General features: G+C 40.5%; 1 protein-coding gene across 5 annotated transcripts in view; it reads right to left on the bottom strand.

Annotated features, from left to right (window-relative positions):
* BBX (BBX high mobility group box domain containing) overlaps positions 1-24656 on the bottom strand; it is a 275675-nt gene that overhangs the window by 87062 nt on the left and 163957 nt on the right. For all 5 annotated transcript variants that reach the window (XM_046002282.1, XM_046002284.1, XM_046002283.1 and 2 more), the window contains 2 exons: positions 11606-11776; positions 5981-6220 (listed from right to left, as the gene is read on the bottom strand). In XM_046002282.1, the coding sequence (XP_045858238.1) occupies positions 5981-6220; positions 11606-11767 (402 nt within the window). In that variant the 5' untranslated portion in view covers positions 11768-11776. The remainder of the gene's footprint in view (positions 1-5980; positions 6221-11605; positions 11777-24656) is intronic.

Genomic DNA, 24656 nt, shown 5'->3' on the forward strand with positions numbered 1-24656 from the left:
GTTTAAATTCTCCATCTATCACTCCCTGTGGGATCTATTTTTCATCATAAGCTATGGCTTCCTTATAAAGTCCTTATAATCTTATTTGATTTGAACATTTAAACGTCAGTGTTTACTAGCTAACTGGACTGGTATTTCTGAAATCAAGTAGTTCGCTCATTCGGCTGAACGTCTCTCATTAGAGGCTATCAATCACACTGGAGTATCTGCCAAGTTAGGCAAACGATATAACTGGCTTTGTTGGTTCTGGGGTTTTGGTTTGTATTTCAGTACCCCTTTACTGTGTTAACAGGTCCTAATAAAAATAACTAATCACTTGGTAGAGAAGGATCAATTACAAACAAATGTCAGTTTGCTCATCAGGAAAATGACAAAAATAGCCACTGGTAGAGCGTTTTAAGCTTGGTGGAATGCTTATATATAGGTGCTGCCTTAACTGCACCTTACTCAACCCTAGAGGGCACGGTGGGCATCCTGACTGACACTCTACAGAGGTGGGAACTCAGAAAGGTCTGAGAAGAGGGAAAGCCAAGCCCGAGAACTCATAACTTGCTTCCTTAGATAAAGTCACTGCACTGTTCTGGGCCTCAGTGTCTTCATCTTTAGCAGTCAGGGGGAAGAAAAAATCTACCTCCTGGGATTATCTTGAGGACTGAATGAGTTAGAAATATTTATAAAAGAACCCTGGACAGAATACAGCAATATTCAAAAAGTGACTATTACCATCTCAAAAACAAACACTTAAATATTTTTTTAAATACAGTAAGAAAGAGGCACCTGGATGGCTCAGTCAGTTAAGCATCAGCTCTCAATTTCAGCTCAGGTCGTGATCTCAGAGTGGTGAAACTGAGCCTCAGGAAAGGCTCTGAGGTCAAAAGTCGGCTTGAGGATTCTCTCTCACCTTTCTCCCTCTGCCCCTCCCCCGTAGAGGCTCACACACACTCTCTCTCTCAAAAAAAAAAAACAACAAATAAAATCTTAAAAAAAAATAATAAATGCAGTAAGAAAGTCCGGATATCTGGAACATGGGACCAGAAAAGGTCTCAAAAACAAGATGTCCCAATGAACCATAGAGTCTTTGGTTTTACCGTCCACATCCCCTCAAAGTAGTGGGGCGCCTAGTAAGTCATATTCAGAAAATCCCATATAGAGTAAGTCATGTCATTAGATGTAGTCAAGAGTGGCTGACAGGACGGGAACGTCAACTAACAGCTGAAGGTGGACCCAAAAGACTGACTCATGAAAAAGCAAAGAGGAAATCCAAAAGAAGATTTAAGAATCATTTACTGTACAGAGAAAAATGTGACTATATCTTAACTGTTCACAAAGGTCTCGCCAAATCAGAAATTGTAAAATAATTATTGTTTGGAAATAATGGTTTGAAATCTTCAAAAACATTCAAATGGTAATCCAAATGCTTAAAGTAAGGAAGTATATAAACAAAAATTTAAGTAAAGGGGGCACCTGGGTGGCTCAGTGGGTTAAAGCCTCTGCCTTCCGCTCAGGTCATGGTCCCAGGGTCCTGGGATCGAGCCCCACATGGGGCTCTCTGCTCAGCGGGGAGCCTGCTTCCTCCTCTCTCTCTCTGCCTGTCTCTCTGCCTACTTGTGATCTTTGTCTGTTAAATAAATAAATAAAATCTTCAAAAAAAAATTTTAAGTAAAGTTTCAGGATAAATATACAAAATAAAATGTTTAAAGGAACAGCCAAGTTTCATCTACCTGGAAATCACTTATGTGTAACAGCAATTCTTCAAGAATGCTGGAAAAATGAGGTGCTACTCTAGTTTAGGGGTGTGCATGATGCCAAGGCATTGTCCTGTAAGAACGCAGACACTGGTAAGTGTGATATGTGTGACGGGAAAAAAAATTCCCTACAGTTATAATATATGAGAAAACAAGAGTTTGCCTTCTTTGGAGAAGAATCCATTTCTAATAAAGCCAAAGCAAAGGAATAAATAGTTCAGTTATGTCTTTAAGAAATACAAAGGAAGAATTAATCACTAAAACTCCATGGAGTTTTGTGGTGATGAGTATCTTTCCTAGGGTACTGATGGCAACAGATACAAAAGGCTATTACAGTTACCTTCAGGTTACTTTTATTGCATGTTAATTCCGTAGCTGTTTTATTGCCATACAAATGAACCTTCAAACTTGTCAGCATGGTCTCATGATTTTTGTCTTACATCATCATTTCCTATTAGTGTCCTACACATAACCCTACGCTCAGGGTAAAACAAACTTTCTTGTTCCTGAAATTGTTCTTACTATCCCACATCTGCTCTTATCCCTGTTTCCTCTCTGAATCCTCTACTGACACCCAGGACATGTTCTTTCAACTCCATAAAGCCTTTTCTGAAATATCCCCACTAACACCCACCCCAGCACAAGCAGACTTTTCCCATTAGACCTGTGACATTTTATTGCTACCATTTTTACCATAATTACTTAAACCTCTTACCTTGCAGGCATCCAAGTGAGAATCACATAGTAAAAGAATGCTAGAACCAAATAGGCAACAGTATCCCAGCTCCACAATGTGTGACTGGTCAAGATACCGACTCCAAAGAGCCTTATTAAATAAATCCCTGCTCTGAAGAATGGGGACAATCATAACTGACTTTATGTGTCTGTGCTTCTGTAAAACATCAATCTTGGAATGAACCAATCAATCAATAAATGCATGCATTCTGCCTTATGCCTCTCATCCTACAAAAAAGAAGGGAGGGGGTATTATAAAGTCATTCAAAATTGTTTGACTTTCCAGATCTTCTCCTCTCCTTGGCACCTAGTCTACTCTTCCTGAAAGACTAGATAGGTGATCTTCTAAACTGACTGTAAACTGACTAATTCTGATCATTAGTTTAAATGAGAAGCGGAAGATTCCAGCAATATCCTAGACAAAAATGAAGATTTGTGTTCCTGTATTTGTAAGAGCGAGAAGTACAACATTAAAGGGAAAAAGTAAGGTTGCTCCTGCATCTCCTACCCTGCAGTCCCACAGTCAGAAGTCAGAGCCTGGGAACATCCACAACCCTGCACCATCACACGCATCACTGAATTTAAGAAAATGATGCACATTATAGCCTTAAGATGGTATTTTTTACATTACTTATAACCAGTTATTGCTCTAATGAGATTCATCAGACAGCATGAAACCCTCATTCAACACCCCCCCCCCACAATGCAAATGAGTACTGGGCAATAATTCAAGAAACTGAAAACAAATCCCAGAGTGGCTGTTTGTGCTCACCAAATGCACTAAAAGATAATGAGGAGCAAGAAAAGCATCACAGAAAGTTTTAACAGGTTAAAATAATAAACCCTTCCAGGCTGTATTACTGACTACTCACTTCTTTTAAGAAAATATCTCTTTTTAAGTATGCACATTCACACAAAAAAAATCCTGAAAGAAGAATATGTCTTATTCCTATAGAGAACATAATTAAAATCTGGTGTTTGAAATGAAAACGCTACAGAAGTTTTTAAAAAAAGACTGTCTGGGTGGGAGAACCTTGTGGAGCCGAGACCTCATTCATCATTAGCAACCACCACAGACATGGTACACTGAAGTCCCTCAACTAAGCTTTTTTTTTTTAAAGATTTTATTTATTTATTTGACAGAGAGAGAAAGAGAGAGATCACAAGTAGGCAGAGAGGCAGGCAGAGAGGGAGGGGAAGCAGGCTTTCCATTGAGCAGAGAGCCCGATGTGGGGCTCGATCCCAGGACCCTGAGATCATGACCTGAGCCGAAGGCAGAGACTTAACCCACAGAGCCACCCAGGTGCCCCTCAACTAAGCTTTTTGTTGCTAAAACTGACGTTGCAATGGAGACTTCAGTATTAATACAAAAAGCACCAGCACAATGGCCTGCACCTTAATTTCGAAACCATGTAGTAATAAACACATTGAGTAAGTCAGTATCACTTATGACTAGAAACCAATTATACCATGATTTTGAAAGTGGCTGAACCCTCCACACCTGACTAGAAATGAGACAGCATTTTCGAACACCAACTGTGAGCAAGGCAGGTCGCAGGGTGAAGACCCGCCCCCACGTACGGCAGATTGCAGAGGCCACCTGAACAGACTTCATTCCGGGCGCCACAGTGGCAAATACTGTGAGCCTAATTAAGTAATTAGTAAGAGATTTCCTGTATGAAAATAATACTTCCTCTTCTTAAAAGTGGCCACCTACTGGGTTTGTAAATTAGCAGTATTTAAGAAAAGGCAAACAATGTACTTGGGACAGGCTGTGTGTTATCAAAAAACAGCAATTCAAAACTGAACTCAAGTGTTTAATTATAGGAAGCTAATGTGGTTCCCTATGAGGTTTCAGGTAATTGTTTATCACATAAGCATAGGACTATAAGAAAAATCTAAGGCTTATTTAATGGGAAAATGCTGTTAATTATTATTATGATAGCTGAAATCTATTGAAACATTTAAAATCATGTAGGTTACTGGAATTGATTTTAAATTTTCCAGATACCCAGGGGACCTGGCTTGCTCAGTCCACTAAGTGTCTGCCTTCAGGTCTGATCATGATCCTGGGGTCCTGGGATGGAGCCCCACGTGGGGCCCGCAGCTCAACGGGAAGCCTTCTCTCTCTCTCCCTTTTCCCCTCCCCCATGCTTGTGCTCTCTCTAGCTGGCTCTCTCAAATAAATAATATCTTTAACATTTTCTTTAAATTTCCAGATACCATTACATAGTCAAAATCCTAGCTTTATTAACAGCCAACTCACAAAGTGTTATGTGATCATTAATTACATAACAACTAGGCTAATCATATACTCTGGATTCAAATATCCTTTAACACTGCATAAGAAATTTTTATGTTACATGTTAGCCAGTTAAACAACTCAATAAAACCACAGCAATTAAAAGAACTATTTTTCCACATACTGAGATGTCTAATAAAATGTGTCACTTGAAACTCTGTATTTTTGTCCCCTGCTGGTTCTTTTCATAGAACTTAACCAAATGTTTGGGTGGCAGGGGTTTTCACGAATCAAGACTGTTTGCAAGTTACGATACTGAGGAACAATGTGAGAATTACTTCTTTCAAGTTTAACCACAACGCTATTGCTTTGCTTTTCCTTCACTTGCTAAATCCATTACACAAAACGTTTTAAAAGCATTATGAACTCCCATTAATTTCAGAGTAATTCAGAAACAGACTAGTGGACAATTTTTAAGGAATTCAGCCCCTGCTGTCAGAACTGATCCAAGCCCCCCCTCTGAAAAGCTTTCCTCCAGGGAGTGCTTCTGCCTTCCGCACATGCATGCACATATCCTGACACATCATGTTTCACTGCCATTCATTCCTTCACTGGTTTTAAATATTCATGCTGCACTACCTACACAACAGAAATAAATCAAAGTGCATCTTTTAATAACTGTATTTATTACAAAATAAAAAATGTTAGAACTGAAAGAGATGTAACTTTTTACCCATTTCCTCATTCTAAGAACATTTAAAAAAAACAACAAACAAACAAACAAAAAACCAGGCTGAAGCCCAGTGATTGACGTAGATACTGTAACAAGGTTACTTCGTGTTAGAACTAGATGAAGACTCTTTCCCATGACAGAACTAGAGTAACGTAAGACTGTCGCAGTCTTTATCACGGACATTCTGACAGGAGAAGCTGGGTTCCTAGAAAATTTTTTTTAAAAACCCAATTCATAATAAATAAATAACTATTCATAAAAATCAACCCCTTACATCAATCTGTAGAGTATACACAATGAAGAAACCTGGCAACTGATTGCTCTTGGCACCTCCACCAGCACTTGGAAGGTGGACTTGGAATTCAGGAATAGGAACAAAGCTCTTAGGTTGTCAGGTTAACACTTGATTTATCCCAGGATTCACCTTTGCACTGTTGCATCTTCAGTAGGGACTCCATATCTGAAGACTGGAAGTGTGGGACTGATTGCTCACAGCCAGCATAAAATCTTTTCATTGTAACCTACCTCCTTGGCCATGTCTGTATATTTCTGCTTTTCCTTTGGATCTAGAACAGCCCACCAATCAGCCAGTATCTTGGTAGCACCTCGGTTATCAAGCCTGGGGTGTTCCTGACGTACAATGGAGCGATGACGTTTGCAAAACAAGAGAAATGCATTCATTGGTCTCCGGGCTCGCTGTTCTGGTGATTCATCATCAGTCTCACCAACATCTTGCTCTAGGCCATCGGCCCCAAGAAGTTGAACCTATTACCAACCAAAACAAAAGCCAGATGCTTAACAAATCCTGGACAGTTTTGCTTTAACAGTTAGTTTTGGTTTTCAAATTGTGTTTTTTCTTAGCTCCATTTAAACAACTTCCAAATTGGAAAAGAAAATAATCAACAACCACTATTAGTGGTTGGTAACCAACTTACAATGTATTCTGCTTAGTTTCTATAGCAACCTGTGCATGTCTCTATTATAGCATATATTATTATCATGTTATGACTGCTTACATTTTTCCCCCTCACTAACCAGTGAGTTCTTTGAGGACAAAAGCTCTTTTACCTTTACAACCACACATCTAGCTCAATGTCTGGTATATATATAATATTAGTACTTAACTAACTACTCAATAAATATAGAAACCCATTCTGTGATACATGGGTCTCAAGATTAACAATGACATTCACAAAAAATACATGAATATTAGTTGTTTCTCCTCATTGGAAAGTGCTTTTCTATGGTTTGTACTATGAAAATGTTTAGCATGAAAGTAGGTAATAAAAATTTAATACAGACTATTCAATGTTTTATGCACACAAGTGGAGCCTCCTACTATAAAAATCAAAACAGATATTTAACATTATTTGAAGGAAGAACTATGTAGTAAATATTCAAGCTCGTAAATATCAACCTTTCTTGTTTACTGAAAGGCTATGATGAGAGGAATAAATTCACCCAGGCTTACACCTTCAAAATGAATTCTGAATCCTCCCTTTTCCTAAGCATTTCATTCAACTCGAGGTCTTCAAGAACTTCTACAAAGTGCTAATTCTGCCCATTCCATCTGTATAATTGTCATTTCCACTGCCCTAGCCTATAGCCTAGGCTTTCTGCTTCTGATCTCCTACACTGCTTCCTGCAAATGGCTGCAGATACCCCTGATCACCGAATCTCAGGATGTATTAGGATTGTTAAATATCTTCTAAAGCCAAAATATGATCCTGTGCTATTTCTTAGAAACAGTGCAACAATGAACATAAGTCCAGAAGGCTTACTAAAAGTATCTCTTTAATTTCTTGTTTCACAGTTAAAATCAAGGATTGGTTTTTAGTTGATAATAATTATTAGTCTGCAACTGTTAGTAGTTGTTAGTCTGCATTATATAGTAGAGTCTAAGTTCTTCAACTTGAGTGGGCAGTGGAATCCCTGGAGGTCTTGTTAAAACAGAGATTGCTATGTCCCATTCCCAGAGTTTCCAATTCTGTAGGCCTCGAGTGGGCCTTGAGATTTTGTATTTCTAACAAGTTCCCAGGTGATGCTGATGCTGCTTGTCTGAAGATCACACTCTGAGAACCATTACTCTAAGGCAAGCATATTCTTTTACACCAAGTTTACTGGGCAACTGCTACAGACACTTGAGGACAAATCACTAGCTTAATCCAATCGGGTATTTTTAAAAGGTCTCTTAAGTTTAAATTAAGTATTGCAAATACACTTAATTAACCATTCATTATCTTCAAACAAAATAGTACAGTGGAACAATCTTAAAGTCATAGCTATCTGATTTGGAAATACATTAGAGATCATTATTGGGAGTGAAGGCTATAGATTCAGCTTCCCCATTATGTATACAGTTATTAACAATGATTTGCATTTTGGGGGATTATTTATTTAGCATTCTGAATCTAAGAAGCTATAGAAAAATCAAGGCATAAAAAGTATATTATGTAGGTTGAGGAACTAATTACAGTTTCCCTTCAGAAAAGAATAACTTTTGATCCCATTACTAAATTATAAAACTCTAGCCAAGAGCTGGGAAAAAAAGATAAATAAGACAAGATCCTGGACCGAGGAGCTTACTGTTTCGGGAGGGAAGAAAGATATAAAAGCGAATGAATTAAAAAGCAGTACGATGACGATTACAAGGAACCAGTGTGATAATGAAGCACCAGTGGATGGATGAGAGCACACTGAAGTCTCCCTAGAAAATGTGCTGTCTGAGCTAAATTCTGGAAGATGAATCAGAATGTGTCAGGAAGGCAATGGGGAGATACAGAAAACTAGAAAGGATTAAGGCTCTATGACTACTAACTGATAAACAGTTCAGTAGCACTGGCACATCTAACACGGGTACATTAGAACACAGATCCAGGACATGAGGTTGTAGAAGTAGGTATGGATGTACTTTATGAAGAATGTGCTCTTATTTAAAAAAAAAAAAAAAAAAAAAAATCACTTTTAATTCTATGAGTAGTTACAGACTGTTAAAAAAAAAACAAAAAACCATCTCGGGACAATATAGGTTATCATATTTTACCACAGATAATTTTGCCAAATACGAACATCCCAAAAAAAAAAAAAAAAAAAAGTTTTCGGGGCATCTGAGTGGCTCAGTGGGTTAAGAGTCTGACTCTGGCTCAGTTTCATGATCCTGGGGTCAGTCCTGGGATCCAGCCCCAAGTCAAGCCTCTGCTCAGCAGGGAGTCAGCTTCTCCCTCTTCCTCCGCCCCTTCCCCTGCTTGTGCTTGCTCTCTAAAAGAAATAAAATCTTTAAAAAAATGTTTGCAATTACTACTTAATGTGAAAATTATTTCATTAAATTAACTAACCAAAAAGCAAATAAGCAAATGAATAAATAAAATTAAATAAAAGTGAAAAACTATCTAGACTTCAATTTTTCTTTCACCAGTGGCCAAATACTACCTTGTAACAAATCAACATGAATACCACACCAGGGTATGGAAACCACAGCTAGATACAATGGAGAGTCATGAGTGGTTGTAAGCATAGAAAAGACATTTCTAGATCTGTATTTTAAGATAACTCCTGTCAACAGTATAGAACATGAATTATAATACCAAAAGTATAAGCAAACCAAACCAGAGGAACCATTTAAGAGACTATTCCAGCTGTCCAGGTAAGAAAGGAAACAGGGCTGAATCAAGGCCATAAGGAAGAGAATGGGGAAGTGAGAACACATAGAATACTTATTTATGACAGAACCAAGAGGGTTGGTGTGCAACTGGACTTAAAAGTTAAAGAAGGAAGAGTGCTGAGGCGCCTGGGTGGGCCAGTCAGTTGAGCATCTGACACTTGGTTTCAGCTCAGGTCTTGATATCGCAGTCATGGGATGGAGCCCTGAGTTGGGCTCCTTGCTCAGTGTGGAGTGTGATTAAGACTCTCTCTCCATCTCCTTCAGCCCATCCCCTCTACTTTAAAACAAATAAATAAATCTATATATTTTAAAAAACAAAAAAGGTAAGAGTGTTTCTAGCTTCAGTGGCAAGACTCCTTCATACAAAAAAGAGAATGCTTTTTCTCCAATGAGAGAGATGAGATCGAGTGGGGAGCAGAAGAATCTGTATCAGAGAAGCTAAATTCAAGGTGGCTGTCTAGAGGCTAAATTCAAGGTGGTTGTCATCAGAGAAGTCCTGGTTGGGATAATGAACTGAGGTATGAATACAAGGAGGCAAGACTAGGAAAGTGGATGAGATCACCATGTTTGGACTGAGAAAGAAGGGAATTCAATCACTTCATTCTTTCCCTTATTAACTGTTTACTGGGCCACTAACAGGGATGAGGCACTGTTCTAGGTGGTGCAGGTAGAGCCATGAAGCAGAAGAGTGGCACAGACAGCCTTTAATTTGGCAAGGATCCCTCTGGCTGCTCTGCTGGGAACAGACTGTGGAAGGGCAAGAGCAGAAGCAGGCAGAGGCAGAACACACTGAGCTGCACCAGAAACGGTGGTGGTGTGGACCAATGAGGCCATGGTGGCCTTGCTAAGAAGTCAAGCTGAGAACACACATAGAGGCACGGCTGAGAATCTACTGATGGCTGGATAGGAGACCTGAGCAAAAGAAAAGAGACCTGAAAGTTGGGGGTCCCCACTTACTGAGGAAGGAGACACAGGAAGGTGTACTTCAAAGCTTCATTCTGAACACATACAAACTGAAGTTCTGATCTAAGATCCAAGTGGAGATATCAAGTACATAGTTGAAACCATGAGTGCAGTGTTTAAGAGAAAGGTTCAGATGGTGCGAGAAATTAAGAAGCCCAGGGAACACCAATACCTGAGGGCAGAATCATGGAGGGGCATCAGCTGAAAGAAGCTAGGAAGCTGCGGCTGGGAGAGAAAACAGAGATCCGGGACAGACAGAGGAGAGCCTGCTGCAGGAGGAGTAAAGCAGGAGACTGCCTCAAGGACTATGGGACCCACACTGTGTCAGAATGATCACATCGGGATAAACTTGGCAGTTTCCTCACACAGAATTAATAACACTGGTTTCTCTAGAAAAGGAAAGGAGGAGGAAAAGATGGGCAAGAAGTGAAGCGTGTGTGGGTGAGTAGAGGAAGCTGAAGGAGTCACTTCCGGCGGCCTCCATTTTCTACGTAAAAGAGTAGGAAAAGCTCAGTGAGAGAGACCATAAAGGGTCCAGGTAAGATGTCTGAGAAACAGGAAAAGCAGAAAACATGGTTTCTTGGAAGCTGACCCAAGCCTAGAACAAAAGACTGAATGAATGTCAAAAGGCTGAAGAACACTAAATCATGTTTGTAAAAGTTATAGTGACACAAAATATCTACTCACTGATTCTTTTAATGACCATATATCTATTCAAAACCTGCTCTGTGCCAGGCACCAGGTCAAACAAGAGGAGGATACTCGAGGCAAGACTTTGCTCTTCCCCAGCTTACATTCTAGTCTGGCAAGAAAGACATACACAAGTACACAGCTAGATACAAGGTAAATAGTAAATGCCAGGAAGGAAATGCCCAAACTCGGAATGCATTGGGTGGGAGAGATACCTGCAATGAGGAGGTCCCATCTCTTGGGGCGGTAGTCCTGGTCCTGAAGGCTGAATGGGGCGGAGGAGGAACCACTTATGCCAAGACTTGGAGGAATGTGTGGCTTTCTAAAGTCACCTGCCTGTTTGTGTGACTTTCTAAGTAAGAACTGGCTGCTCAAGCATGAGAAGAGAAAGGGGGATGTGGAGGACCGAACGACCAAGGAGGCTTTGTAGGGGTGAGGAATGCCAGATGCCATGAAGGCAGAGGCAGAGGTGAGGGCCTGGACAGCTCTGAGGCTGCCTTCAAGGTTAGACTGAAGTAGAGAGAGAAGCCAAGGGAGCACAACAAATTTTATGAATCCCCCCATCTCCTCTGCATTTGAGTATTACTGTTATTACCTGAAAATCATTAGCTAATTGACAGAAAGACTATCCAAAGACGGCTCTGTTTCTGTCTCAACTACTAGGAAGTACAGATACCTCAGGAGTCATCGATATCTGCAGTAAAAAAAAGCAAACCAAGTAGTTCAATAGGATTCAAGTTACACAGACTTTTAGAAATGCATCATTCTCACCACCCCTGATCACTGTCATTTCTGGAATGAACAGTCAAAACTTCTCTATTAAACAGAAGAATTACCTTATCAATATCCTCCTCTTCGTCTTCCTCCTCCTCCTCTTCTGAGAAGTCCAGCAGTTTCTTTGCTAGCAGTGGGTGCCACTGAAGACACTTTCGTTTTGGTCGTTTTCCAGCCCTTTCTCCTTCTGCAGAATGATCTTTATTTCTATTACTGCCTTTCATTACTGTGACCTGTGGTAAGGGAAAAAAGGGAGAGAAACAGAAAGAAATCAAAGTAAATTTGATTAAAATTTGTTTATTTAGCTTCCTTAGCTTTAATTGGATTATAGTTTTAATGACTAAAGTATCTACCAGCTCAGGCATTTACTGGATTCAGTACGAATTCAAAGTACATAATCAAACATTCATTTCACTTGGCTAAATGGAGCTAATAAAATTTGCCTTTTATGAAATCTACTTCCTTCCACTTTATAACTTCAGAACTCAAAACCCAAATAAAGCAGCAGGAGGATTACTAGTTACTGCCACCTGTTCACACTGACTCAGGGTGGGGATGCTCAAAGTGGTGCATCAGAAGAACATGAAGAGACGGTGCCCAGAGAAGAGGCGCCCTCAGAGGTGGCCCTCCATACATTCTCCAATGGCTCCTCTTTTATTATAGTAATTTACGTGAAGTTTGCATTCTACACTATGATAAATCTGAGCTTGGAGCATTATTAAATAAAATGAATATTTGGAAGAATCAAATGTTTTGGATTTTTAAAAAACCATTTCACAAGACGACACACGATTTTTAAAACCTAGGAGCGTCAGGGTCCTGGGATCGAGCCCCGCATCAGGCTCTCTGCTCCGCGGGGAGCCTGCTTCCTCCTCTCTCTCTGCCTGCCTCTCTGCCTACTTGTGATCTCTCTCTCTGTCAAATAAATAAATAAAATCTTTAAAAAAAAAAAACAAAAACAAAAAACAAAAAACCTAGGAGCGTGCAGCCTCCAAGGACCCAGCGCATGAAGTCACTGTAGGTCACCTAGCAAGATGAGGACCCTCTGCACCCATCCATGATACAACAAGTCCCAGGCATTCCTGCACCTCTCCATCACATGGGCACCAGAATCTGGTAACAAAGTTTTGCTCCCAGGCTTTTTGCTGTTGCTCTTCCCTTGAGAGGTGGCTGGCTCAAACAGCTAAGCAGTCGCCAGCCTATGGATGTGAGAAAATCTTCAGAAGCCCCAAATTCTACGTTACTTTTAGGTGACTTTAAAAAAAAAAAAAAAAAAAAGCTTTTTCTCAATGATAAAAACAATACACATTCATAGTTTAGGAACGTGAATGTAGCACAAAATGAGGTTCGTATTCTCCATCACACTAGCCTCACAGCCTAGAGGTAAACTACACGTCAGTTTCATATATGCATTCCCTCAGGTTTTTTCCTAGCTTAATAGTTCTATTCGTTCATTTTAAGTAATAATATACAAATCATTGTTTATACATACTCATGCCAACATTCAAATAATGTTATCGATTTACTGAATGGCTCACACGGACAGTCATAAACACAAACACAGTTGCTGAAATCACACAACAGTAGCCTTTTGGGTCAGTGTAAGTGTGCATTGGGCCAAATGCTTGCAAAGTGGTATCAATAAATTTATTATGCCATGTTGCTAAAACTGGGATTTCATAAAGTTTCTAGATTCATCCAATTCAGAAGCCTTTAAAACAATACAGCACAGGCAAATTTATTCCTCTGTCCTTCACCGTTTATGGATTTAGGGTCATGCTTAGGTCTTCCTCATTTCTAAATTTAAAAAAATCTCAAACAACTCCTTTCAGAACCTGCATGACTTCATTATAAAAAATAATTTTAATATTTGATCAATCTGTAACTCAGGAGATAGGGATTCTGATAAAGGAGGTAAGGGTCTGCCTTATTCTTTTTTCCCCAAATAACTAGCCAAATTCTGCCAGCATTATTTATTAAATAATCCAGCTTTCTCCCACTCCTTTGAAATGACACTTTTATCCTACACTAAATTACTATATCTGTATACATCTATTTCTGAATTCTCTTCTGTTAATAATCATGCCCCTCTAACCTGTTTGCCTTTCCTTTGACTAATTTTAAAATATCATTAGGGACTGTATCACTCTGTGTCTTTTTTTATATACAAATATACCAGTAAACATAGCCATTTAGAAATTTTAATTTGCACAGATCATGCTCATCTAAGTCAATACACCTTGACTGTTTCCATTTTGTAATAACCATGGTATATTCCAAAATAAAAATGTATATTGCAATATACTCAATCATTTCATTATTGATAAACATCCAGATTATTTCTTGTGCTGAGTAAAATCTTCACTTTAATAAAAAAATTTTTTAAGTCTTCATTTTGATAAAAATCCTCATCAATTTATCAAATGCTATGTCCAGTCAAAAAGGAGGGAGAGCAAAGAAAAACATGTTCCTATGGTCTTTTTAGCAAGAAACTTCTGAATATCTGAAATAAGTGTATGCTGCCTCAAAAGTCTGAAAACTCTATACGGAATTAGTTATCTGGTAAGCTCTTAATAAAGGAACAAAGATTTCTTGTGAACTGATAGATCATTTAACAATTCTCATTCTATCTACAAATAAAACTTGGCACAGGCAACCCAATTTCCAAAAATACCAATGCTATATAGATAGAAGAGGAAATGGTTATTTTTGTGGCTTATAAATCACTTCAGGATGAGCTGCATGAGTGGCAATTAAAAGCATATGGGGGGGTCCCAATATTTTATGAGATAAACATTTTTTTATGGCCCTTTCTTTTCCATTTAAAAAGAGTCCCTTTGACATTTCTTATTAAGGCTGGTTTAGTGCTTATGAACTCCTTTAATTTCTGGCTGGGAAACTTTACCTTTCCTTCAATTCTGAATAATCTTGCCAGGTAGGTTATTCTTCATTGTAGTTTCTTCCTTTCAACCCTTTGAATCTATCATGCCACTTGCTTTCTGGCCTGCAATTCATTCTACTGAAAAATCAGCTGATGGTCTTACAGGAGCACCCTCCTATGTAACTACTTGCTTTTCTTTTGCTGCTTTTAAGATTCTCTTTATCTTTGATTTTTGACATTTTAATTATGATGTGTCTTGGTATGGACCTCTTTGAATGCATCTGGTGGGGGCTTTCTATGATTCCTAGATATAGGTGTCTATTTCCTTCTTCAGGTTGGTGAGGTTTTCAGCTCTTATTTCTTCAAATAAGTTTTCTGCCTCTTTCTTTCTCTCTTCTCCTCTGGGACCCCTATTATGGGAATGTTAGTATGCCTGATATTGTTCCAAAGGTCCCTTAAGCCACCCTTATTTTTAAATTTTTTTTTTCTTTTTGATGTTCAGCTGGAGTGATTTCCACTAACCTGTCTTTCAGATCACTGATCTGTTCTTCTCCATCATCTAATCTGCTACTGATTCCCTCCAGTGTATTTTTCAATCCAGTTACTATATTCAGCTCTGATTGGTTCTTTTTTTTTTTTCTCTCTCTCTTTCTTGAAGTTTTTACTGGGTTCACTCATTCTTCTCCCAAGTCTTTTTTGAACATCTTTATGACCATTATTATGAACTATTATTTATCAGGCACACTGCTTATCTCTGTTTCATTTAGTTCTCTTTCTGAGGTTCTGTTTTTCATTTGGAGCATATACCTTTGCTTGACTTTCTGTGTTTGTTTGTATGTATTATCCGTAGGTCAGTTCAGTGCCCTGGTCTTAAAGGAGTGGCCTTATACAGAAAGTTTCCTGTGGGATCCAGAAGAGCAATACCCCCTGGTCACCAGGCCCAAGTGTTCCAGGGTATTCTCTGAGTGGGCAATGTATACCCTCCTGGAGTGGCTAGGCTGTGACAGCTGGCAGAAGGGGCTGGACCCAGCCTGGCTGGCTGCAATGCCCTGCCATGACTACTATGATCACACTAGTGGGTGGGCCCTGACCCCAGTACAGATGACTGACAAGCCTGACCACGGCTCTGCCAGTGGGTAGGGCTAGCGCCTGGTGTGGCTGGCTGTGAGACCCGGCCACGACTGCTGCAGCATGCTGATGGAGGGGGAATGCCTGTCTCCCTGAGTGGCAGCTGCTTGGTGGGGGTTTTGATTCATGCTGAGGCTGTACATTGGGTGCAGCAGGGCAGGGGAGGGGATATAGACAGAGGTCTCTGCCAAGGCCTTTTGCTGAATGCAGTGAGGTAGGATCCACTGGACGGAGAGGCCAGTCCTGGACAAGGTTTCCTGCTGGGACAGGAGCTGCCTGTGGAGGGCAGAATGGGTGCCACTTTGCAGGATTGCCAGTCCTAGCCAAGGCTGCTCACCAGGGCTGGAGCTGCTTTGGAGGGATGCCTGCTAGGGTGAATCTGCAGAGGAATGAGGGATGAGGGGAGGGGGTTGAATAGTGCTTGCCAACGTAGATGGAGAGTATCAGAAATGGCTGCCACAAGAGACAGATCTGCAAGGTAGAATGAAATAAAAATGGTGCTCTCCAGTGCTTCTATTCCCAGAGAAATTTCCTACCAATCCTTGCTGCTTTGGCACACACTCTAAAAGTAGTCAAAAAATCTATCCTTCATGGATGGCCCTGGTATTTTTCAAACCCCTGCCTCCCTACTAGGTCTTGGAGCAAGTGAGTTTGTGCATGAGCTCTTAACAGCAGAGTCCCAGTTTTCTATAGCCCTCCACTTACCTACTGTTAAGCCCTGCCGACTTTTAAAGCCAGATGTTAGAACTTGTGTTCCCAGGGTAGGTTCCCAGGATGAGCAGTTGCCCAGTGTGGGGCTGGACCTCCTTGCTCCTCAGGAAGAATCTCTGTGTTGGGGATATCCCTACTGTGTCTCTACCCCGCCTATCCTTCTCAAAGTGGATTTTTCTTTTTAGAATAGCAGAGCTGTTCTGCTAGTCTTCAGGAAAAATCTTCAGAGAGAGTCATTCAATATACAGTTGTAGTTTGGGTGTGTCCACGGGAGGAGGTCAGCTCAGAATCGGACTACTCCAACCTTGTGATCCTATCATTGTTTAGGTTACACATTTTTAAAATAGTAAAAGAAACCAACTGGAAACTATAAGCCAAGCAGCTATACCAACTGGAGAGGTCAAAGTGATTGCCAGTGCCTGAAGAAAAATGTATCTTTTAGTCCCAAGGATTCTGACTATGCTATTTAATTACGTACAAATTTGTTTAAGTATATGTGCCTTTATGTATGTGTGTGTATAAAATTTTAATATTCAAAGAGAAAACAGAATATCAAGAATAAAATTAACAAATGGTATATATATGTGGCTTTGGGGTTCAGAATAATTACATTCACATATGATTTCTTTCCCATGTAGGTGACATGTAGCCACTACAGATACTGTGTGTATTCACTTATAAACCCCCAAACTAATCTCTCCCTCCCAGAAATCCACTAGACTTTAAATTGCTAGTGACACCACATTTTCCCTTAAATTACAATTATTCGTAATTAAGGTATATCCTACCTCCCTCACTAGGCCTTTTTTTTTCCCCCTTTATAATCCCTCATTATTTACCTTTATATGCTCAGAAACATCCTGGCTCACCAGAGTTAGTCGTGAGGGTTGTTACAAGCAATCATATGAACCCCTGCACTAAATAATGGTGATGTTTCTTCAAAATGAATCCCCATCTCTCTCATTCCCCTGAATTTAGACATTCTTTTCTGAGTAGGAAACAAAGGGGGGGGGGGGGTTGAACTACATGTAACTGTGGCACACAGGCCTAGGTGGCATGTGGTGCCTGAGAACCATTGGGCCCCATGAGCTGTGGAAGAAATAAGACCAACACTCCCAGGGCTGCACCTAGAACAAAGTAAAAGTGAAAGAAATCTTTTTAGCATAAACTAAAGATGAAAAAGTGCACAAGTGAACTGGACATAATATACTTCGGAGAGGAAAAGTATAACTGATGTATTGAGCATGAAATACCTCAAACTATAAACTGGATACTTTAATAATTTATAGTTACCTAATTACTTTTTAATTCCTTACAGGTCAGTTTTCACACTGTTGAGAGAAAGTAAGAGCCGGGGGGGAATGGTCCTCCTGATTATCACTCAGAAGTAATTAGAAACTAAGAAAGAAGAATGAAAGAAAAGATGAAGAAAAAGAAGAGCAAAGAAGGCAGAATTTTTGAGACTTAAACCCATCACTCCTCTTATTTCAACAATGAGGAGGAGGGAAGATTGCTAATTTTTGATAGTCATAGGGGCTCACATTTGTGATTATTTTGCTCCTAAAAGCCCCACATATTATAAAGTCTGGCTTCTCATCCTTGACCAAGGGCAAATTAAGCTAATAATACATATGCAATAAATGAAGAACTGGCTGACATATTCACAAGGGGTCATCCGTTCTGCACTGCAACTCCAGAATACCTGAAATCAGGTTATTTACCTATCCCTGGACTCTGTCTGAAATACTCAATATCTTCAAATTATGCTGCTAACATTGTCAAGTGATAGAAGCTGAAGGTCTCTATCCAAAATACTGAATATTTATTTATCTTGTAACAACACACCAATCCATGTGGGTCTTTCCTCTGCCAGGATGAGTGACTCTAATTAGATAATCATTGTTCTGAATTAAATACAAGTCAACTTGTGATAAATTAGAAAAAAAATTTCATTTAACTGTATTCTTTGAAAGCAAGCCCATTCATGAAGACTTTTTGAGGTCAAACTTCATGAGAAGTTTAAAGAAAAAATACCACAGGAGAAACAGTACAAACCAAACACCACATTTAACAAAAGAAAATTATGGAACATGGCAGGCCTCATTTATAATCCTGCATCTACTGCTAACTACTTGTTGTGAAGTTATTAATCTTGATGGTATTTCCTCCTATGTTAAAACACTAACAGCTCTACTGTGATAACACTCTATATACATAATACCCAGCATAGAACCTGGTGCCCAGAAAGTTCTCATTCTGTGTTCTTCTTCCCACAAGCTTTTTAGAGGGAGTATGGGATTTTAACTGGCTGCATCCGCTTGCTGAAATTCAGCTGAAGATGCTGTTCAAAAGAGAACACATGTCTCCCCATTTAGCCATGGTCCATGTGTTTCCCAGATGATAGAATTCCCCAGACTCAGAAACTGAAAAGAAAGTTTCCTTTCCTTTGTCTGAGTGATATACAGTCAGAAACAGTTCCTTAGCACCATCATAAATTTTGTGAATAAGATCCTCTCAGTCTTTCTATCATCTTGTCTTACAACGACGTCAGCAGTCAGTACACTTCAGCCTTTAAAACACTATATGAATTTAATGCTGCCACAGGGGTATTTTAAGCTGTTTCCTAAATGTCCAATAAAATCCCATCCAAATCATATTAAGGAAAACTCAGACCCAGTGAGACGGGGGAAGGTAAGAGAGGCCCATGAAATCCACTGTTAGACACCACACATTCGAACCACAAGTAAGGCCTCTCCTGGGTCCCATTAAGACTGCAACACTTCACCATTTTCTCAAGTCTGCAGAGAAGAGGAAAAACCATCCCAAGAAACAGTGAGAAAGAGGTAGCTCTAGAGTTCCACACAAATTAGACTGACCTGCTTAAAATCTTTCTGCCAGGGAGTCCTGCTGCTTTAAAGACACACCTTGCTTCTATCTTTCCACGGGGGTCCTGCTGCCAGAGCAGCTGGCAAACACCCCGGCTTTGAAGCCTGGCTCACCCTAACAACCTCCCATTTTCTGTCAAAGTTCTTCTCATCCTCCAAGGCCCAGGTCACATATTCCTTCCTCTCTACAGCTTTCTATAAAACCTAAATAAAAATTCATCACCTTGTGCTCTTTGACCATACTTGATCGTATGAGGTCAAACACTACCAGTGTTTTACAGTTAGTTTTATCTATGCCAAGCTCCCCCAGACTGCGAACTTCTAGAAGGGAGATGCCATGGTTTCTTCCTTTTCTGTCCCAGGGTGCAGCACTGAGCCTGGGACACAGCCTGTCACTTCCTCACCTAACAGCTCACCTCTCAGCATATGCTCTACTGTCTCTTCACAGCGGGCCTCAATCCTGCTTCAGAGCTTAACTTGGATCTCACCTCAGGCTTCTATCGGTCCTTTCTAGTCTGAGAGGTGAGTAACAGCTTCCTGGAATGATGGGTTCCCATGGATAATCTTTAAAACATTACCAATACACAGCAAATGTTTATTAAATAGTATTTGCTATGCCTTGATATTCATCATCTGATCGAATCCTCACCAGAACCCTCTGAGGCAGGTACTACTATGAATCCCAGTTGAAGAAGCTGAGGGTTAAGTAACTTGCCTGGGATCACATGGTGAGCATCTGAGTAGCTCACAACAGAAGGGGGAGGCCTAACTCAAGAGTTCAAACATTTAAAAGAGGAAAAGGGGCTCTAATGTAAAGCCTTTGGGCATGCCCGTTAGCTATTTGTTCTATGGGCCATGGATATACCAAAAGGGCTGGAAAGTGAACACTATCAGGGTTCACAGTAGAAAACCAAAGGGCATACATATGCTGATGACTCCGGTGACAAATTAGATTAACTCTAAAATTTTTTGAAGATAAAAGCTTTACATGTGCTAATCTTTATTATTTATTGTAATTCTAATGACAATTCTAAACTGTAGACAGATTAAATGAAAAACATCTCATTCAATAAAATAATACTCTCCCTTTTAGAAGCAATTCAGTCACTATTCATGCAAAGAGTGTCTTTAAATGCGCTCTTTATTGAAAAGCAGTGGCTCTTCAGGTTGAAACTTTAACTCTGTCAAGATGTTATCTATACGCTCTTCATGAAAACTAATAAGGCACCCACAATTCAAAGAAGGGCTTAGCTGTACTGGTAGTGATGGTCCCTGTGCCCTTACTTCATGAAGGCATATGTATTTTAAGATCTCTAATACTTATGCTCCCTGACATTTAGTCTTAGGAGAGCTTAATTTAACATGGTTCTCAAAATGCATGCTGCTCTAGGCTACAGAGAGAGACAACAGCTATCTTGAAAGAGATGAAGCATCAAGATGGGTGGCTTAGGGAGGAAAAACTATTTACATACAGAATTCAGTAACAGGCTGACACGTTCTCCCCCATATCCTTCAAACAGCCCACCTCTGTGTTTTCCTGTAATTTTATGTTGATGTTTACATTTTATTCAGAAAGTCACCAAATTCCTATTTTTCAACAGACCTAGCATGATGCATTCACCTTCTTTTAGTTTCTAAATTAATCATTTTTTTCCTATGTATTTAATTACATAGTTAGGACATAATTATCCCATTGACAAAAACCTAAAGCGCAAGAGGAGAAGCTCATGAGAGTCTCTTCCCCACTGATTCTCAGAGCAGCCGAACACATATTTATTGACCACCTGGTGAACTATACTTTGTAAGTTAAGTGTTCAGCCTTACTTCCCGTTCAGCTCACCACCCACCTCTGCTCTCCTGCTAGCAGGCATCTGTCCTGTTCACCACACCTGCCCTGTGCTTCTGCTCTCCCAGGCCTGCACCTGTAATCTATACGGCATCCCCTTCTCCACAAGCCTCTCTGAATTCCCATTCCTAAAAACCTTTCTTTACTTGCTCCAGCTTGTCTCTTTCCTTCCTAAGCACCTTTTTGATCACCCACACTTAATGGTTGTGCCGTATTTTTTGACACTTGGTTGTATAACAATTAACATTTTTCTGTACAATATACACTAATGATTTCATGTGAATTCCTCCCACAAAGACCCTTAAGTGTAATGAACATGCCAGATGCTTTTTTCCAGATCCGTCACAGCAAATGTCCCCCTGCTATATGGGAGTAGATGCTCAGAGAATATGTAAAAAAGCAAACACAGAAACAATACTTTCCTGTTTCCTAATTACGCTGTCTTTATGTTGTTTTGCTAAAAGGCAGAAGAGATCTAAGACTTGAAAAGGAAATAGGCAGAGAAGGAAAAATAAGAACCTAGGAAAGGCTGTTCAGAAGGACAGAAACAGGTAATTTTTTTTTTTTAAGATTTTACTTATTTATTGGACAGACAGAGATCACAAGTAGGCAGAGAGGCAGGCAGAGAGAGAGGAGGAGGCAGGCTCCCTGCTGAGCAGAGCCCTATGCAGGGCTCGATCCCAGGACCCTGAGATCATGACCTGAGCTGAAGGCAGAGGCTTAACCCACTGAGCCACCCAGGCACCTCTAGAAACAGGTAAATTGACAAGGAGATGTAATAAATACAATGAAATCGAAGTAACCACTAAACAGCCATTCATACTGGTTTGAACACATGTTCTAGGAGCTTTATTCCCAACACTGGTTAGTTGTTAATGACTCTCATTACTCTCTCAAAACAGCAGGTCCCAGTGCCTTCAGCCCACCAGCTCTCCTTCCTTTCATAATTTATCTGCTAATAAACCTCAACTCTGAACCTGTCCAACCACATCTATTCTCTATGTCTGCCCCAGGGCGTTGGCTGCTCCCCGGGTCTGATGTTACCACACAGTTTCCAATTCCAGGTTGATCTTCAGGCTCATCGGCAACCCTTTCTCACTTGTCTTACCCAGTCTTACCCAACCTACAGTTCCCATTACAAATACAGGTTCTCCTCTACCCCTACTGACGATGAATGAAGATAAGAGTAATAATTAGATAGGGCGCCTGGGTGGCGCAGAGGGTTAAGCCTCTGCCTTCAGCTCGGGTCATGATCTCAGGGTCCTGGGATCGAGCCCCACATCAGGCTCTCTGCTCAGCAGGGAGCGTGCTTCCCTCCCTCTCTGCCTACTTGTGATCTCTCTGCAAATAAATCAATAAAATCTTTTTTTAAAAAAAGAGTAATGATGAGATATATATGCGTTGCGTAAAATGCTTCCATAGATATAATGCTTCTGTATACACTGCTTTCTTTGAGCCAGAAACTAACACCTTCATATTTATTGTTTTAACTCACAACGAGCCTAAGACGTAGGTACTATTATTATCTCCTCTTCACGCATGAGAAAACTGAAGCACATATAACATACAGTTTGCCTCTTCTAGTTTACAAATTAACAAAGATTTTTTAACCGCACACATTTGTCACGTGGGTAGGACATAGTTACCACACTGGCAAAAAGCTGGATCACAAGAGGACAAACTCACAGAGTCTCCTCCTTTACTGTCAATGCAGCAGAACACATATTTAATGGTCACCTAATGACCAGTAAATAATTTATTTAGTAATTGTATTTATAAATTATATGATGTCCAAGATGACACAGTTAGCACCCAACCAGTATCTGAACTCAGGAGGTCTGGCTTGTTCCTGACCATTATACAATACTGCCTTGTCAGAATGTTTACTACCTGCTAAACACTTTACACGAATTAACTTCTTTAATCCTTAATAAAACATGAAGCAATTAAGAATGACAAAGCTTCAGCAACATGCCTGAACCACCTCCGGGATTGGAGGGGGAGCTTGGATTCAAACCTGGGACTTCCACCCCCAAGAGCTTTCCATCACTTCTCCATACTGTCCTTCCCACCACAATTCTAGCCATTCTAAGAAAATGACTCTGCCTACTGGTTAACAAGGAGGGTCTTCTTCATATGTGTAAATTCTCCCAAAGCTCCATACTCTCCCAATTGTCTACCAATGACAGAAGTTGTTTCTTTCTTCTTCTATCTTCTCTCCAAGGCAGAGATTCAAGATCCACTCCTTTCACTCTCATTATGTACTTTTTAATCTCCTATCCCACTGTGACCTTGGGCCACCAGTGTTTCAGTTTCTTTCTTTGATGAACTACTGATAAACTGTTCCTTCTAGTTAATACCTTCTCCTTCAGTCTATATACCATCTCAAGGCTAAAGCCCTCTTAGAATCCCCCTCCCTCCCTTTAGCTGGTCCTCTTTCATTTGGTACAAACTGGCCTCCAGCCACCAAACCAGGAAGACTGCCTAACCCCAAGCAATGCCCCTAGCACCCAAGATCTGGCCTGCCTGTACTAACATGGGCTCTACACTGCACTTTACTTCTGACTGGGTTTCTAATTTCTTTGGTTCCAAACCCCAGGATTAATTTGTGAGAAAGCTCTCCAACTCATTTCAACTGTGCCACAGGCTCTGCCTTCTCAACCTCACTCTTATTCACACTCATATCTTTGATTTTGAGCCTGGCACACAGAACTGGACATTCCTTCCCCCTCACACAAATAACCAGAAAGCGTACACATATCTCTTTTTCTTTACCATAAGTACAAATCTTTGCAATGGCTTTTTGCCCAGGTATCTAACCTCTCACCCAGTTCTGCTCCTTCTGCCTCGTCTATGCGGTGCACGCCTCTCCATCCCCAGCACACTGATTCAGCAGTCCAGTCTTCTTGACTATGGTTACGCTGACTTCCATTGGGCACCACAAAGGTCTGCTCGGGTTCCCTTCCTGCACGAATCTATTTAAACAGTCCCTTAATGTCCTCAGGAAAATGTCCACCCTTCTTCCTTCATTTAACACACAAGACTCTTCCTGTGTTGGTCTCTGCTTGCTTTTATGGCTTGGGTGTCCTTGCTCTGTTATCACCTTAAAAGCTCTGCCCACAGGAGCCACATGCCATCACCTAGAATTTACCATGGACTCTCACCTCTCAGCATATGCTTACTGTCTCCTCACAGCAGGCCTCAATCCTACTTCAGAGCTTAACTTGGATCTCACCTCAGGCTTCTATCGGTCCTTTCTAGTCTGAGAGAGGTGCTCAATAGGGGTCCCTACTGCACTCTGTACTTGATAAGCCACAAGGAAGTGGCCCGACTCTAACAGAGAATAAAGGCGGCATAACGTTCATCATGGCATCTCAGGACCTGACATTGAGCCGGGCACGTTGTGAGCAAATACTTGCTCAATGAGTGAGCCCCGGGTCTATTCCCCGCAGTCTATTCCTACCACTCTGCCTCCTCTCCTCATGGCCACAGCTTCTTTTCTACATCCTTACCGTGTCCTGTTCTTTCTTCCTGCTCTGTGACCCTTCATCCCAGAAATTCCTAGCACCCATTCAACTAGCGTATGCAAAATGCCAAACCGCAACACCTGGGAATTTCACTTGTTCAGAAACAGTCAAAATGACTCAGTGAATAATTGTGAC

Source organism: Meles meles, chromosome 4 (genome assembly GCF_922984935.1).
Source record: "Meles meles chromosome 4, mMelMel3.1 paternal haplotype, whole genome shotgun sequence".
NCBI classification, from domain to species: domain Eukaryota; kingdom Metazoa; phylum Chordata; class Mammalia; order Carnivora; family Mustelidae; genus Meles; species Meles meles.